This window comes from Lithobates pipiens, unplaced genomic scaffold (genome assembly GCF_037356315.1).
Source record: "Lithobates pipiens isolate NorthernLeopardFrog02 unplaced genomic scaffold, aLitPip1_a1.2 Scaffold_23, whole genome shotgun sequence".
NCBI classification, from domain to species: domain Eukaryota; kingdom Metazoa; phylum Chordata; class Amphibia; order Anura; family Ranidae; genus Lithobates; species Lithobates pipiens.
Window position 1 is genome coordinate 276,686,690 of NW_027507785.1, and position 17,710 is coordinate 276,704,399.

General features: G+C 44.5%; 2 protein-coding genes across 3 annotated transcripts in view; one reads left to right on the plus strand and one right to left on the minus strand.

Annotated features, from left to right (window-relative positions):
• Window positions 1-1,579: 1,579 nt before the first annotated feature.
• PARS2 (prolyl-tRNA synthetase 2, mitochondrial) lies at window positions 1,580-5,103 on the minus strand. 2 transcript variants are annotated; one of them, XM_077453262.1, is made up of 3 exons: window positions 4,984-5,084; window positions 4,817-4,885; window positions 1,580-3,005 (listed from the first exon to the last, which is right to left on the minus strand). In XM_077453262.1, exon 3 carries the CDS (start codon window positions 2,993-2,995, stop codon window positions 1,607-1,609), a length of 1,389 nt encoding a protein of 462 aa, XP_077309388.1. In that variant the 5' UTR covers window positions 2,996-3,005; window positions 4,817-4,885; window positions 4,984-5,084; the 3' UTR covers window positions 1,580-1,606. The 2 variants fall into 2 exon arrangements, with proteins under 2 accessions (XP_077309388.1, XP_077309389.1); XM_077453263.1 differs by lacking the exon at window positions 4,817-4,885 and having other exon boundaries at window positions 4,984-5,103.
• TTC4 (tetratricopeptide repeat domain 4) overlaps window positions 4,920-17,710 on the plus strand; it is a 44,127-nt gene continuing 31,336 nt past the window's right edge. Inside the window, exons 1-2 of the mRNA XM_077453264.1 lie at window positions 4,920-5,151; window positions 9,307-9,419. Coding sequence (XP_077309390.1) covers window positions 4,929-5,151; window positions 9,307-9,419 — 336 coding nt within the window. The 5' untranslated portion in view covers window positions 4,920-4,928. The remainder of the gene's footprint in view (window positions 5,152-9,306; window positions 9,420-17,710) is intronic.

Genomic DNA, 17,710 nt, shown 5'->3' on the forward strand with positions numbered 1-17,710 from the left:
ATTTATAGGAGACAATCGTAGCAGCATAGCACTGTTTTTTTTCCTATACGACACATTTTAGATGTGGGAACACATTTGGTTGCATGCAGCAGCCTAAATTGGTTATGCTGATTATTTAGTTAATAATTTTTGGCAGCACATGAGATTTTTTTTTCTTAGGCTCACATCATAGCTTGTTCCAACCCGATACTATACACCAGGGGTCTTCAAACCTTCCAAACAAAGGGCCAGTTTACTGTACTTCAGCCTTGAGGGGGACCGGACTGTGGCCATTGGGAGCAGAAGTAGTTTTAATGACAGTGGGAGTAAACAGTGCATCTTTGGCATTAGGGGGAGTAATTCCCCTCACTGACACCAATCGTTGCTGTCAGTGGGAAGAATAGTGCCCCATCATTTGTGTCAGTGAGAGCAATAGCACCCCATCGTTGGTGTTAATAAGAGGAATAGTGCCCCATCGATGGTGCCAGTGGGAGGAATAGTGCCCTATCATTTGTGTCAGTGAGAGCAATAGCACCCCATCGATGGTGCCAGTGGGAGGAATAGTGCCCTATAATTGGGTGTCACCTCAGCGTTGGTTGTCAGTGGAAAAATAGTGCCCCATCACTGGTGTTAGTGGGAGGAATAGTGCCCCATCGTAGGTCCCAGTGGGAGGAATAGTGCCCCATTGTAGGTGCCAGTGGGAGGAATAGTGCCCCATGGTAGGTGCCAGTGGGAGGAATAGTGCCCCATGGTAGGTGCCAGTGAGAGGAATAGTGCCCAATCGTAGGTGCCAGTGGGAGGAATAGTACCCAATCCTAGGTGCCAGTGGGAGGAATAGTGCCCAATCGTAGGTGCCAGTGGGAGGAATAGTGCCCAATTGTAGGTGCCAGTGGGAGGAATAGTGCCCAATTGTAGGTGCCAGTGGGAGGAATAGTGCCCCATTGTAGGTACCAGTGGGAGGAATAGTGTTCCATGGTAGGTGCCAGTGAGAGGAATAGTGCCCAATCGTAGGTGCCAGTGGGAGGAATAGTACCCAATCCTAGGTGTCAGTGGGAGGAATAGTGCCCAATCGTAGGTGCCAGTGGGAGGAATAGTGCCCAATTGTAGGTGCCAGTGGGAGGAATAGTGCCCCATTGTAGGTACCAGTGGGAGGAATAGTGCCCCATTGTAGGTACCAGTGGGAGGAATAGTGCCCCATTGTTGGGTGTCACTGGGAGGAATAGTACCTCATTGTTGGTTGTCAGTGGAAAAATAGTGCCCCATTATTGGTATTAGTGGGAGGAATAGTGCCCCATTATTGGTATTAGTGGGAGGAATAGTGCCCCATCACTGGTATTAGTGGGAGAAAGAGCACCCCACCGTTGGTGCCAGTGGGAGGAATAGTGCCCCATCCTTGGTGTCAATGTGAAAAATAGTGCCTTGTTGTTGATGTCAGTAGCAGGAATTATACCCCATTGTTGGTGTCAATGGGAGGAATAGTGTCTTGCATCAGTGGAAGGAAAAGTGCAGCAAGGGCCGGATAAAAGCAAGCAAAAGGGCCACAGTTTGGAGACCACTGTTCTACACCATTTAAATAAGACCATGCGAGCCACACACCAGCTCTAGTCCCAAAGAAAAAAAACTTTATTTAGACCACCTGGATTTCTTGCACAAAGCTTAGCACACCTTCCTTGGACAGGAACTGGACCTCCCCAGTTTTGTGATTTTGCACTTCAAACTGCGGTGAACTGTCCAAAGCCTTTTTGCCCACTATGATTATATATGGATAGCCCATCATATGGGCTTCTCTCAGTCTTTTTCCTATAGTCAAATAGTCCCGATCATCTAGAACTACCTCATCTCTCAAATGATGGACTGCACATATGGCATCATAGAGTTCCTCTGCTGCTGGTAATGCTGCAATCTCTTTGCTTCCCTTTTTAGGGGGAATGAGACAAATCTGGTATGGGGCAATTAAACCCGGCCAGTGAATATCCTCCTCAGTGGAAAGGACTTCTATAGATGCTGCCAAAAGTCTTGATATGCCAATGCCATAGCATCCCATTTCAGCAATGGTGGGTTTGCTTTGTGAATCATAACAGACTGCATTAAACACAAGGGAGTACTTGGTTCCCAGATAGAACGTGTGCCCTATCTCAATTCCTTTGCTCTCCACCAGTTTTCCTGAACATACCGGACAGTTCTCCTCCTCGTCTTTCAAGGTCTCCACATTGGCTGCAAAGTCACAACTCCCACACACCATTAATCTGTCTTCACCAATCCTGGCAGGTAAGTGGTATTCATGTGATGTTTTCCCACCAATGTTTCCTGTATCTGCCTGGACTTTCACATACTTCAGGCCAAGAGTGTGGAAAAGTTTGCAGTAGGCCTTGCACACGTTGTTGTACGTTTGGTAGGCAGCTTCCTCGGTCATGTCAAACGTATACATGTCCTTCATGTAAAACTCCCTGCCACGCAGCAAGCCAAAGCATGGCCTCTTCTCATCTCTGAATTTCCGTGTGATCTGGTAGAGCAGCAGGGGAAGCTGTTTTTGGCTAATACCCCCTTCTGTGGCAACAAGGTGGGTAACAGACTCTTCATGTGTTGGTCCCAAGCAGTATTCCTGGTTGTGTCTGTCCATCAGACAGAACAGTTCCTTTCCAACTAAATCCCAGCGTCCACTTTGTTTCCAAAGCGCAGCGGAGCAAAGAGTAGTCATGTCCATCTTCTGTCCTCCAATCTCCTTCATGACATGATCGACAAGGCGAATTAGCTTCTCCATGGCTCGTACAGTGTATGGCATGTAATGGAAACAGCCAGGGCTAGAGGGCTGTATTAAGCCTGCTTTGGTCATGAGTCTTTGACTCCTGCTGGTCGGCTCGTTGGATTTTTGCTGCAGTTCTGAGGGACTTTCTTTCCATAGGTTTCCTGGATTATAAATCTTCGAGACTAAGTGGCGACTTCTTTGGCCTGCATTGTGGTAATGATTTCTACTGGCCACAAGGTGGGGCAACGATATTCTCAGCAGTCTCACCATTGTGGGCTCCCTGTGAAAGACAAGCATAACATTTCATTTTGCAAGTTCTCAGCACAGTATACAATTCATATATTTGCAGCTACAAAGTTTACACCTAAGATTCTAAAAGTGGACTCCAGGAGCTAAAAACATATACTGAAACGGATAACACAGGCAGTTCCCTAATTTCTACTGCAGCAGCAGTACTGCTTAACCACTTGCCGTCCTGCCAGAGTGCATATACTGCTGCGGGCCAGGTCGTACAGTCAGACTTCCCAGCATGTCCCAGCCTATGATTCATGGCCAGGACATGGTGATCGGCTGTGTCCAATTACATTTCAAAGCCCTGTGTTGACAATCAACACAGGGCCCTATACAGAAGGAACAATCTCTCTGTTTCTTATCCCTGCAAAGCATAAGAAACAAAGAGATATTTAGTAAAAAGCATCACATATTACACATTGTTAGGAACACATTTAGCCTCTTGATTACCTAAGATGTTAACCCCTTCCCAGCCTGTTTAATTAGTACAGTGACAGTTCATATTATTAGCACTGTATTAGCATCACTGGTGATGTCAGTGTCAGTTCCCACAAAGCGTTCCACAAGGGCCCGCTATCATAGTTCCCCTATAAGTCACTAATCACCTCCATTACTAATATTACATGTCACAAGTGTCCGGTTCTACGGGTGACATCATCGGATGGCCACACCCCATGGCTGTATAAGAAATGGCAGACAGCGGGAGACGACACAATGGAGTAATAACCCATACACGCGATTCAAAAATCGGACGACAAATCGTCCCACTTTTTTCGCTTACTAGCCGCAAGTAGAAATTGAATAGGTTACTAAAGTCACAAAAATTCTCGTAGGAAAAAAATAAAAAAATCGGAATGATGTCATGTGTTGTAGTGTATTTGTATTGTATTTTTGGAGGACAACTGTACTGACCAAATGAAAATCGTGTGATCTGGTATCATACGAGGATAAGTTTCATATTTGTCCGATCTAATAATATCGGATGAACTGTTGTGTTTGGCTCTTGAAATCCCTGTACTAACGATGCGATTATTGTACGATCGCGCCAAAAGTGGTATATTTCGTCTGATTTTCGGATTACGTGCACAGGCCATAAGACAACGTTAGAAAAAGATCTCTTGTTTTTAGCGAGTAAGCAGCGGCGAGGAAAACAGCACAAGGAGAAGTCAGTACCAGGGGGAGAGGACTGTACCGGAGGGAAAAGAAACTACCAGGAGGAAGAAGACATCAGTGTCTGAGAAATAAGACACGTTTGAACTATGACCCCTGCCCACAGACTCCACAACCACTGGCCAGGGTTGTGGGGAAGAGGCCTATGTTCCCATCAACATGGGGGGAAGGTGCTTTGGGATGGGGGCTGATCATTGTAAGCACCCGTCAGTGTAAAGTGATTGGTCTCATCCATGTAAACTGGCACGTTCTGCTGGAGAGTCTGTGCTGTGAAAAACAACAGACTTGCTGGCTGGATCACCAGATGAAAATAGAAGAAAGAAAGCCTAAAAAAAGGAAACTGATGCAGCCATCACATCTAACAACTGGTAAGCTGCTGCATAATAAATGTTTGCTTGTCGGTGTTAATACAATTTTAAAGAGGTTATCCCTTTCACTGAAAGATAAGCATTTATCTGCAGTCTACACCCCCACTGGAAATATTTCTCATTGCTTCTTCTCCTTGCAGGAAGTGGGGGTAAATCTCCCAATTGGGGACACAGCCATAACAAGGGATCTATCCTCCCCTCCCCCCAATCTGTCCAAAACTAAGCAGGAATAAAGTTTTCTCTGGAGCTGATCTTTACATACGTGCCATTGCTTTATATATAACTGGGAGAGAAGAAGAGAAGTACTGGCAGCCATCTGATCTCCTCCATTCTGGAAGAAGACAAAAGACTGGATGTGAGAAGAAATCCCTCTAATGAACAGAATGTTCATCCCTGTATACAGCTGTCCCCCAGCACTGCCACACTCACCATACACTCTGCTCTGTCTTCACAGCACTGCCAAGGGTAACACAAGCCGGAAGCTCACATCTGACACTCCTTGGGGAAGAGAAAGTGAGCTGCACTACCGGAAGCACGTGGAGAAAGGAGGATACAGATCCGGAAGTGGAGAAGAGTGTGACAGGGGAGCTGGTACAGGTACACCGTGTGTAGTACGGCGTATGATCGGGGTTAACGTCTACCGGGATGTGCTGTGTGTTTACATGTATAGGTCATCTGTGTCTGGAGGGCGTGGGACTACAAGGCCCAGCCAGCACTCCCTACCCACAGCAGAGGATTACATCTGCACATCTCTGCTGTTTACATGTTCAGGCTAGTTGTGTCTGGAGAGTGTGGGACTACAAGTCCCAACTAGCACTCACTCCCTAGATCAGGGGATTACATTCACATGTGTTAGCTAATGTTTACATATGTAGCCCAGTTGTGTCTAGAGAGTGGGACTAAAAGTCCCAGCCAGCACTCACTACTTAGGCATACCTCCCAACTTTTTGAGATGGGAATAAGGGGCACCTATCATCAAAAGTATGCAGGCATCACATCACATTCGGCTACCCATCACATTTTGCTACCTGCTGGAGTGCGCATGCGTGACGCCGCCATATGCGTTATAACACAGGACCGCTCGCCATGCTTCGGGCACGGCCTTGCTTTGCTCGGCATAACTATAATCAATCTTTACGTCCACTTGGATGGTGGGGCTTGAATCTGGACTCGGGTGGAACGCATACGCAGTCCAGCGGGAAGCCAACTGTGATAGGTCGCCATATGTGACGAAACTCAGGCATAGGACACACCCTTGCCACGCCCCTTAAAGGAGAATTTATATTCCTTTATATTGGCTTTTGAAATTTACAAATGCAGCAATTGAGAAATCAGTTGGAAGGTTTAGTGCTGGAAGACACTTTTTGATACATCTGCTTTTATATACATCTATATAGATCAGACCAAAATGAGGAGGAATGAGGGACAGAGTGGAGGGACATTGTTTCAAATCAGGGACAGTTGGGAGCTATGACTTAGGTCAGGGGATCATACCTACAGATATCAGCTGTTTATTTACATGTATAGGCCATGTCTGTGGCTGAAGAGTGTGGGACTACAAGTCCCAGCTAACACTCACTGCTTAGATCAGGGGATTACACCCACGTGTGTCAGCTATTGTTTACATACATAGACTAGTTGTGTCTGGAGAGTGTGGGACTACAAGTCCCATACAGCAGTGGTCATCAACCCTGTCCTCAGGGCCCACTAACAGGCCAGGTTTGCAAGATAACTGAAATACATCACATGTGATCTCCTTTGCAGCTCAGTGATTGCAGTATTCCAGTGTGCATCTCCCCAAGGTAATACATAAAACCTGGCCTGTGGGCCCTGTGGACAGGGTTGATGACCACTGCCATACAGGACTTACTGATACACTCATGGGATTACACTTACAGGTATCAGCTGTTTGTTTATATGTATAGGTCAGTTGTGGCTGGAGAGTGAAGGACTACAAGTCCCAGCGAGTATTCACTGCTTCACTGCTCTGATTAGGGGATTACACCTACAGGTATCGGCTGTTTGTTTGCATATGTAGGCCATGTCTGTGGCTGAAGAGTGTGGGATTACAAGTCCCAGCTAACACTCACTGCTTAGATCAGGGGATTACACCCACATGTGTTGGCTATTGTTAACGTACATAGGCTAGTTGTGTCTGGAGAGTGTGGGACTACAAGTCCCATACTGTACTCACTTCTACACTCAGGGGATTACACTTACAGGTATCAGCTGTTTGTTTATATGTATAGGTCAGTAGTGGCTGGAGAGTGTGGGACTGCAAGTCCCAGTCAGGACTCACTGGCCTCCAGGCTGTGCAGCTCCTGTGTCCTAGCAGCCGGTAAGAGCTTCAGCTTGTCGTTTCAGTTAAGTTCATCACGATCACCCAATTGTTGTGGAGTGTGAGGGGTTAATTGAATGTCTAGAACTCTGATCACTTAGACAGGTCCTCGCTGTGTATTGGTACATTTATCTGATAGATATAAATCTGCAAATTTTAAGATTTGTAGCAACTGTTTTGTAAATTTCATCAGCTATTACCAGCTTTGCATGACATGACAGTTTTAAAGCCTAGGTACAGTCATAGGGAAAGGTAAAGTGTGTCTATAGCCAACGATTTTTTTAGTTTTTTTCTAGTTGGGGATAGAGTGGGGAAGGTTAGAATCTCCATCAGATTTTTACTGCTATCTGGGGCCCCACTAGAGAAATTTCCCCTCACTTCCTGCCTCGGTGACACCTTCTTTTACCAGTGAAGGAGATATGCGACATGGGAACAGACAACAATAAAAAGCTGACAGGGGTTCTAGCATTCTCTTACTTGATTGAACAAAAAAAAAAAAAAACTTCTGTCTGCGTGGCTGTCGGGGAGATTTGTTCATTTCCTGTATTGTAAAGCTGGGGGGTTGATTAACTAAAGGCAAATAGACTGTGCACTTTGCAAGTGTAGTTTCTCCAGAGCTTAGTAAATGTGGTGAAGCTCTGCTGACTTCCGTCATCCAATCATGTGTAAGCAAAAATTTTTTATTTTTTTTTCTCTTGCATGTAATTGTATATTCTTTATAAAGTGAAGCTTTGCCTCATTTGCCAAGCTCTGGAGCAACTGCACTTTGAAAAGCGCAGCTGCCCTTGCAAAGTTTACAGTCTATTTGCTTTTAGTAAATCAACCCCAATGTCACCAGTAGGTGAGGGGCAAACTCTCCAGTGGCCCGCATAGCAGTAAAACAAGGGTTCTAATTGTTTCCCACTCCACCGAAAGCTAGAAAAGGCCGTAAGTACACTTTCAATGTTTATCAGGTCTTTATTTCTGGCTTTTATGCAAGCACAAGGAATGGGGTTGTCAGCAGAACAGGAAGACACACACACAGCAATATAAACCTTGTCAGAATTTCTGACCCCTCCTCACTTTATAGACACGTGTAATTGTTGTCTGTGTCCCCATCGGAGAAATTTCCCACCACTTCCTGTCCTGACCAGAAAAGAGGAAAAAACTCCCTAACAGAGACACAGACAGCAATAAAAAGTTTCCAGAGGCTGTATCCCTTTCTTGCTCTGTAATAAGGATGAGCGCAGGAGTGTTCGCAACTGCAGACGCAGAGCCCGCCAGGAAGACGGCACTGCGGAGCGCTTATCACAAGCAGTGGGACATTTTCCCGATCTGTGGCTGCAGAGATCGGGAAATGTCTCACTGCCTGTGATTAGAGCTGTGCAGTGCCGATTTCCTGGCGGGCTCTGCATGTGTAGGTGGGAACGCACCTGCACTCATCCTTACTCAGTAAGAAAGTAAAAAGCTTTGCCTGGAGTTTGGACATGTCATAGAGAAACATGGGAGCTGCCATTGCTGGCCTCCTAACAGCTAGGTATAGTGCCTCTGTACTACAGGAACAAGGTACACTTTTCATTATCACCTAAAGCTTGCCATACACTATACCAGGGATATGCAATTAGCGGACCTCCAGCTGTTGCAAAACTACAAGTCCCATCATGCTTCTGCCTCTGGGTGTGATGCTTGTGGCTGTCAGAATCTTGCAATGCCTCATGCGACTTGTAGTTCTGCAACAGCTGGAGGTCCGCTAATTGCATATCCCTGCACTATACAATCACATTGTCAACCTCCTTTAGACTTACCAAAACGATATAATATGGGGACATACCTAAATAACTTATTGAACGTGTGTGAAATCAGACTGGCTCTTGCACTACATGGTTGATGGTAGATCTCAGGGATTTTACAATCAGATCATATTGTATATGGTCACCTTTAGGCCCTTTTCACTCTGGGGCGCTTTTCAGGTGCTACAGCGCTAAAAATAGCGTCTGCTAAGTGCCCTAAAACGGCCGCTGTTGCGTCTCCAGTGAGAAATCCCAAGGGCTTTCATACTGGAGTGGTGCGCTTGCAGAACTGTCAAAAAAGTTCTGCAAGCCGCATCTTTGGAGTGCTGTAGAAGCAATGTATTTACCGCTCTTAAAGCACCCCCTGGCCATTGAAAATAATGGGGCAACAATGCAAATCTACCTGCAAAGTGCCGCTGCAGCAGCAGGGTTTTAACCCTTTTTTGGCTGCTAAAACGATGGTAAAGTGCTGCAAAATATAGCGCTGCTTTACCGCCAGCGCCCCCAATGCTTCAGTGTGAAAGTAGCCTAACAGTTTTACTACAAATTCCAGCCTTAACCTTGCCTAGTAGAGGACACTTCAGTGAGTGGATGTACATTGTAGTGCAACATGGACCTTCAACATTATCCTGCTTATATGTTTAGTTGCTGCCATGGATCCTAAGCCAGAAGAGGAAGATGAAACCATGGACCATTTTATGGATAAATTCCGCAAGCAAAAATACAAGGGAGCCTTTAATGAAGAACGATGGGAGGAGGTAAGATTCAGGGTTTTTGATAAAGAGGCATACTAAATGATAGAAACCAATGAGAATTCTTAATTTATTTTTATTTAACATAAATTATACAGGTGCATCTCAAAAAATTTGAATATTATCAGAAAGTTAATTTATTTCAGTAATTCAATTCAAAAAGTGAAACTGATATTATATAGATTTATTACACACAGAGTGATATATTTTGAGCATTTCTTTCTGTTAATTTTGATGATTATGGCTTACAGTTATTGAAAACCTAAAATTCAAAATCCCAGAAAATTAGAATATATTACATAAAACCCCCCAAAAAATAAGGATTTTTAATACAGAAATTTTGGCTTACTGAAAAGTATGTCCATGTACAGTAGTGCATCAGTGCGGCGTGGCATGGAGGTGATCAGCCTGTAGCACTGCTGAGGTGTTATGGGAGTCCAGGTTGCTTTGATAGCGGCCTTTAGATCCTCTGCATTGTTGGGTCTGGTGTCTCTTATCTTCCTCTTGACAATACCCCACAGATTCTCTATGGGGTTTAGGTCAGGCAAGTTTGCTGGCACAGTGATACCATTAACCACTTTCAGACCGGACCAATTTGCTGGTCAAAGACCAGACCACTTTTTGCGATTCGGCACTGCGTCGCTTTAACTGACAATTGCGCGGTCGTGCGACATGGCTCCCAAACAAAATTAACGTCCTTTTTTTCCCACAAATAGAGCTTTCTTTTGGTGGTATTTGATCACCCCTGCGGTTTTTATTTTTTGCGCTATAAACAAAAATAGAGCGATAATTTTGAAAAAAACGCATTATTTTTTACTTTTTGTAATAATAAATATCCCCCAAAAATATATAAAAAAACATTTTTTTCCCTCAGTTTAGGCCGATACGTATTCTTCTACATATTTTTGGTTAAAAAAAATCGCAATAAGCGATTATTGATTGGTTTGCGCAAAAGTTATAGCGTTTACAAAATAGGGATAGTTTTATAGCATTTTTATTAATAATTTTTTATTATTTTTTTTTTTACTAGTAATGGCGGCGATCTGCGATTTTTATTGTGACTGCGACATTGTGGGGGACCCATCGGACATTTTTGACACATTTTTGGGACCATTGTCATTTATACAGTAATCACTGCTATATAAATGCAGTGATTCCTGTGTAAATGACACTGGCAGTGAAAGGGTTAACCAGTGGGTGGCAGTGTAGGGGTTAAGTGTTCCTAGCAGTGTGTTACTAACTGTGGGGGGGTTGGGCTTTCATTTAGTGTACACTGATCTCTGCTCCAATCACATGGAGCAGAGATCAGCGTCACTAGTTGCTAGGCAGAATGGAAAAATGTTGTTTATACAGCATTTCCTCCATTCGGCCGCTCAGTGAGACGATCGCGGGGATGCCCGCGGCGATCGAGTCCGCGGGTCCCGCGACCGGACTCACGGGGGTCCCAACCAGCGCGGGAGCGCGCCGCCGGCGGCGCGCTCCCGATGGCACGGCGGCAACGAATATTGGACGTACATGTACGCCAATATGCCTGCCCGTGCCATTCTGTTGACGTACATCGTCGTGCGCTGGTCGGGAAGTGGTTAAATCAGGTATTGGTACTTTTGGCAATTTGGGGAGGTGCCAAGTCCTGCTGGAAAATTAAATTGGCATCTCTATAAAGCTGGTCAGCAGAGGAAAGTATGATATGTTCTAGAATTTTCTGGTAGAGGGCTGTGCTGGACTTGATAAAACACAGTGGGACACCACCAGCAGATAACATAGCTCCCCAAATCATCACTGACTGTGGAAACTTCACACTGGACCGCATGCAACTTGGATTCTGTGCCTCTCCATTCTTCCTCCAGACTCTGGGACCTTGGTTTCAAAATGAAATGCAAAATTTACTTTCATCCGAAAAGAGGTCTTTGGACCAGTGAGCAATAGTCCAGTCCTTTTTCTCTGTCGCCCCCCAGGCAAAGACGCTTCTGACATTGTCTGGTTCAAGATTTCCTTGACACAAGGAATGCCAGTTGTAGCCCTTGTCCCTAGATACATCTGTATGTGGTGGCTCTTGAAGCACTGACACAGAATCTTCCCCAAATTCTTGAATAGCCTTTGCTTCACAATCCTCAAAAGGCTGCAGTTATCCCTGTTGCTTGTGCACCTTTTTTCTACCACACTTTTTCCTTCCACTCAACTTTCCATTAATATGCTTGGATACAGCACTCTGTGAACAGCCAGCTTCTTTAAAAATTACCTTTTGGAGGGTGTCAATGACTGTCTTTGGTACAACTGTCAGTTCAGCAGTTTTCTCCATGATTGTGTAACCTATTGAACCAGACTAAGACCATTTAAAGGCTCAGGAAACCTTTACATGTGTTTTGAGTTTATTAGCTGATTATAGTGTGACACCATGAGTCTAGAATACACCACTCTGTGTGTAATGAATCTATATAATATCAGTTTCACTTTTTGAATTGAATTACTGAAATAACTTTCTGATGATATTCTACATTTTTGAGATACACCTGTGTGTGTGTGTGTGTGTGTATATATATATATATATATATATATATATATATATAATATATCTCTCTATCCATCAATTTACACATATATATTGTAGATTCACATCAGTCCCTGTACACGAGCTTACAATCTGAGGTCCATAACTGACATTTATACATACACATAGTACAGTCAATTTAGATCCAATTAACCTACTGGCATGGCTTTGGCGTGTGGGAGGAAACCAAAGTACCGTAGAAAACCCATGCAGCACAGTAAGAACATGGTGCCATGGTTGGGACTTAAGCCGATGACCCTAGTGCTGCTCGGCAGAAGTGCTAACCACTTGGCTACTGTGCTGCTTAAGTAATGAAAGATGAAATTTGATTGGCTCTTATGTGCAGTGAAACTTCATTGGAAGGACGTCTCCTAAGTAAGCACTGTAGAGGCACTAATATAATTGAGACTTTATATGCTGTGCTATAGACAGTCTGTATGGCACGGTAAAGCTGAATTCCAGGTAGGGCTTATTTTGCATAGTTACATTGGTCCAGCTTGGCCCGATGTTTGAATGGGTTGTGCCTAGTGCACTGATATCTGTTTTTTTTTTTTTTACCAGCGAGTAGAAGAACTGATACCAATTACCAATACCTTTTGCAGTGCGATTTGAGCCAGTACAAAATGCATGAGCTCAAATCACACAGCAAAGAATCACGTGATTTGAACAGGAATGTGGTGTCCAAATTGCACGCGGTTTCCCAAACTGCTCCTGTGTGAACCCAGGCTGAAGTCACTATGACAAGCCTGGGTTCACACAGGAGTGGTGGAGGAAACCGCATGCAATTCAGACAGAAATTACACAGCATTCCTGTTCAAATCACTTGCGATCCTTTGCAGTGCGATTTGAGCCCATTCATTTTGTTTTAGCTCAAATTGCACCGCAAAGGTTTTGGTTTTAGGTATGGGAGCATTTGCGCAGATACTGGTATCAGTGCAAGCCTAGTTGTGCCAATACATAGCCAATCTTTTGAGTAGGCACCACTACTTCAGTGATGTCAACTAGCTTTCGGGTCCTGTGCCAAGTGGCTGCCCTGCTGTATTGTAAACATAGGTGGTAGCTCACTCAGCAACGACTGAGGTTCCAGAGGGATCAGCCAGGTATGGCTCATAATTACTTATGTACATTGGTCCAAGCTGGATCAAAATAACTGCAAAAATAGCCATATATGGAGTCCAGCTTTTAAAGATGAACTTGCAAAAAATAAATAAATCCAGATATATAATCTGTACAAAAACCTTAAATTGGTTTTCTTTTTAAACCGCATTGACGGGAAAATCTGAAGGAGCAGTGAATGTGGTTTTCTTTCAGATTACATTTATTCCAAAATCTAATTTTAAAAGCAAAATTAAGAAGTACTTAATTTGAACTTTTTGTGCGAAGGTTTGTTCGTACTTCTACTAGTGCATGGCCAACTTTGCTATTGTCCTCCTCTAATCTCTTGCACAGCAGGACTTTTACTGTGAGGGGGAAAAAAAGCAGCCATGTCGTTCTGTCTCTGCAGCAGCCTTTCCTAAACTTTTAACCAATATGATATAGTTCCTGGGCAACGCTTGCTATAACGTATAAAACTCAAACTCGTGCCTTAAAGTGATAGTCATTTTTATTTTTTTTTAAAACCAGACTTTACAAACACGTCACACTTACCTGCTCTGTGCAGTTGGTTTTGCACAGAGTTGCCCAGGTCCTCCTCTTCTCGGGTCCTTTAGGGGCACCCAAGCCGAGTCACAGCACCCCATGTCCATTCAGACACAGAGCCACGGCCCACCCCACCCCCTTTCTCTCCTGATTGGCTGACTGACTTTGACAGTAGTGACAGCTAAGACACTTCGGCAACATCTCTGGATAAAGATGGGCTCAGTTAAGGATTAGGAGGCCTGTGGGGGGCTGCTGCACACAGAAGGTTTTTTTTTTATCTTAATGCACATAATACATTAAAGTGGTTGTTAAGCCACTATCTCATCTTTTATATCATCCCCTCTGTCAGATAAAAAGCTGTATCCTAGTGCCGGTGCTTTATAAAAAAAGCAAAAACTGATTTCTACCTGTTTTAACTTCTACCTGTTTTAACAGCATCTCTCAGCAATCACGTGACTCCAGGCTCTCTGTTCTCCCCGTCTAATATCTCCAGTGGGCGGGGCCGAGATTCCCCTGCCGACAACAGCCGGGTAGGTGAGGAGGAGAGAGCCTGGAGTCACGTGATCGCTGGGAGATGCTGTTAAAACACGTAGAAATCCTGCTTTTTTTTTTTTTTAAATAAAGCACTGACGCTAGGATACAGCTTTGTATCTGTCAGAGGGGATGATATAAAGATCAGTTAGTTTTGAAGCAGCAGGGAGAGGAGCAGAGCAGCGACGGAGGCATGTACGCTGACCACGGTGTCAGAGCTCAGAACTAACCATGATATATCATTGTCAGCATACAGAGGGGAGGGTAGAAACTGGCAGGATCAGCCAGGTATTACAGGTGTTACGGGGCAAAATTACACAGCACAAGCGCTGTGCTGTATAACGTGCTTTAAGGGTACAGGATCAGTTTTTATATATTTTTTTTTTTTGGGTTTAACAAATTCTTTAAGATAAAAAACAAAAAACCTTCTGCCTTTACAACTCCTTTAACCACTTAAGGACCGCTTCTTGCACATATACGTTGGCAGCAAGGCACGACTGGGCACAAGCACTTACCTGTATGTTGCTTTTTAAGTGCTCAGCCATGGGTCGGGAGCGCGCCGCTGGCGGGCGCTCCCGACCCGGTCCTGAGCTCCGTGAACGTGGCCGCGGGACCACTGGACCCGATCGCTCCTGGTGTCCCGCCATCGGGTCACAGAGCTGAAGAACGAGGAGAGGTCTATGTAAACAAACCTCTCCCCGGGCTTCCTACTGTGGCTGTCACCGATTGTCTCTTCCCTTTTTATAGGGAAAGACGATCAGCGACATCACATGCCAGGCCACGCCCCCTACAATAAAAAAAAAAACGTAACGTCATACATAACACTACACTGCTCCCTAGTGGTTAACTCCTTCACTGCCAGTGTCATTTACACAGGAATCAGTGCATTTAAATAGCACTGATTGCTGTATAAATGACAATGGTCCCAAAAATTTCAGATGTGTCCGCCATAATGTCGCAGTCACAATAAAAATCGCTGATCGCTGCCATTACTAGTAAAAAAAATATATATATAATAAAAATGTTATAAAACTATCCCCTATTTTGTAAACGCTATAACTTTTGCGCAAACCGATCAATAATCGCTAATTGTGATTTTTAACAAAAATATGTAGACTAGGTATCGGTCTGAACTGAGGAAAAATAATTTTTTTAATATATTTTTGGGGGATATTTATTATAGTAAAAAATATTGCATTTTTTTTCAAAATTGTCGCTTTATTTTTGTTTATAGCGCAAAAAATAATAACCGCAGAGGTGATCAAATATCACCAAAAGAAAGCTATTTGTGGCAAAAAAAGGACGTCAATTTTGTTTTGCACGATATCAAAGCTGTGTCCAGTGTGAACGAGGGCTTCATTCAGGTTTATGGGTGTGCGGCTTTGAATTTGTGTAGCTTTGAAGTTTCACTGAAATAGCACATCAGTGCGATTTGCACTGACAATTTCATTGTGGCTTGCGACCTCTTCTTTTTTTGTTTGTTTTGTTTTTTTGTAATTAAAGTTTTATTCAGTTTTCAAAAAGGGAAAAGGGGAGTACGAGACATTAGTTACAGAAAAAAGAAAACAGGTATTATAACATACCACTTAAACGCTTGAGTATATTGAAATGAGTAAAACTGCACATAAGTAATTTAATGATAAGTCTGTCTTGGCGTCCGCAGGACTGCGAATGTCAAATAGAACGATACAACAGTTTCGTGAAATAAACCAAACAATGCGGAGATCCATTGGACAACCGTTATGTAAATTAAAGCAATACGGGTGACATATGACAGTGAACACCCCTTTTGATGAAAAGATACAAAAAAACATACTTGGGGGCACACCCTAAAATTGCATTTACATTCAAGATGGTGCTGCTATAAGACAGAAAACGGAACAAAATATATTATAGCGCACACGTACAAAAATAATACTGCAAGGCTATTTAAAACACTTGAACATAAAATATGGGGATTTATTCACACCATATGACTATATGGTGCTTAAACCCACTTGCTGTGTCAAAGTACCCCATAATCAGTGGGTCTATGCAAGTCGCTATTAAATCATCAAAAAGTAGTGCAGGAACCTTTTTCATAATCACTGCGACATGAGTTGCAGCGATATGAACGGTCCATTGGCAAAAATAGGCTGTGACGGTGTGATTTTTAAACAGTCAAATTGCATTGCAAGTCGCACCGGTGTGAATAGGGATGAAAACCTAGGAGCTGATTAGTTACTATGCACAGTTGCTCCAGATTCGGTGTGCACCAGTTTCAGTAAATCTCTCCCATGGTATTTCAGGTGCCAGGGAACCCCTTTTAACCACTTGCCGACCGCCGCACGACGATGTACGTCGACAGAATGGCACGGGCAGGCATAAGGGCTTACATGTACGTCCTTGCCTGCCCGCGGGTCGGGGGCCCGATTGGGCCCCCGCCCGGTGCCTGCGGCGGTCGATATTCGTTCGGGAGCGATCCCGGACGAGGGGACGGCCATTCATTTATGGCCACCCCCTCGCGATCGCTCCCGACGAATGAAAATGTCCGGTGACATCACTTCCTCTCCTGTAATGTAAACACAGGAGAGGAAGTGATGTATTCTCCTCCGTGTCGGTATTTTTCGTTCCGGCACCTAGGAGAGAGCATCGGTGAGTTGCACAAGCACTACACTACACAGTAGAACATGCCAGGCACACTCACACCCCCCCTTTACCCCCCGATCACCCCCCAATTACCCCTGCCCCCCCAGTCACAGTGACACCAATTGCTTTTTTTTTTTTTTTTGCATTGGTGTCATTTGTGACTGTAATAACTGTTAGGGCAGTTAGGGTTAGCCCCCTTTAGTTCTAATGTGCCCCCCTAACCCCCCCAATAAAGGTTTAACCCCGTGATCACCCCCCCTCGCCAGTGTCACTAAGGCTGGGTTCACATTGCAGCGGTTTATGAGAACGAATGTGATTCGCACCGCACTGCAGTGCAAATCACATCCGATCTCTGTGCGATTCGAGTTCAGCCATACAGATAGTATGGCTGAATTCGTGTCGCACCCGCCGCACCCGCCGCAAATTCGCACGGGACCCTTTTTTTGGCCCACAGCAGAATCGGATCGCATGGGTGTTCACACCATGCGATCCGAGTTTGCAGATCGCACTGCGATATGCGAACTGATCTGGGGGTGTCATTAACATTTCACTGACACTCCCAGCAGTTCGCATAGGGCAGTGTGAACTGCCGCCGGGAGGCATGTGATGCGGGAACCCGCCGCGCATTCGTGGCGTTCCCACATCGCTCCAGTGTGAACCCAGCCTAATAAGCGATCGTTTTTCTGATCACTGTATTAGTGTCACAGGTGACGCTAGTTAGGCAGGTAGGTATTTAGGTTCGCCCCAGCTTTTTATAGCGCCAGGGACCCCCATATACTACCGCATAAAGCCTCCTGATTGCCCCCTAGTTAACCCTTTCACCAGTGATCACCATATAACTGTTACAGGTGACGCTGGTTGGTTAGTTATTTTTTTTATAGTTTCAGGGCACCCGCCATTTATTACCTAGTCTCACTAGTGTACCCCTAAGTTTAGGGGTGTCTACTTTCCA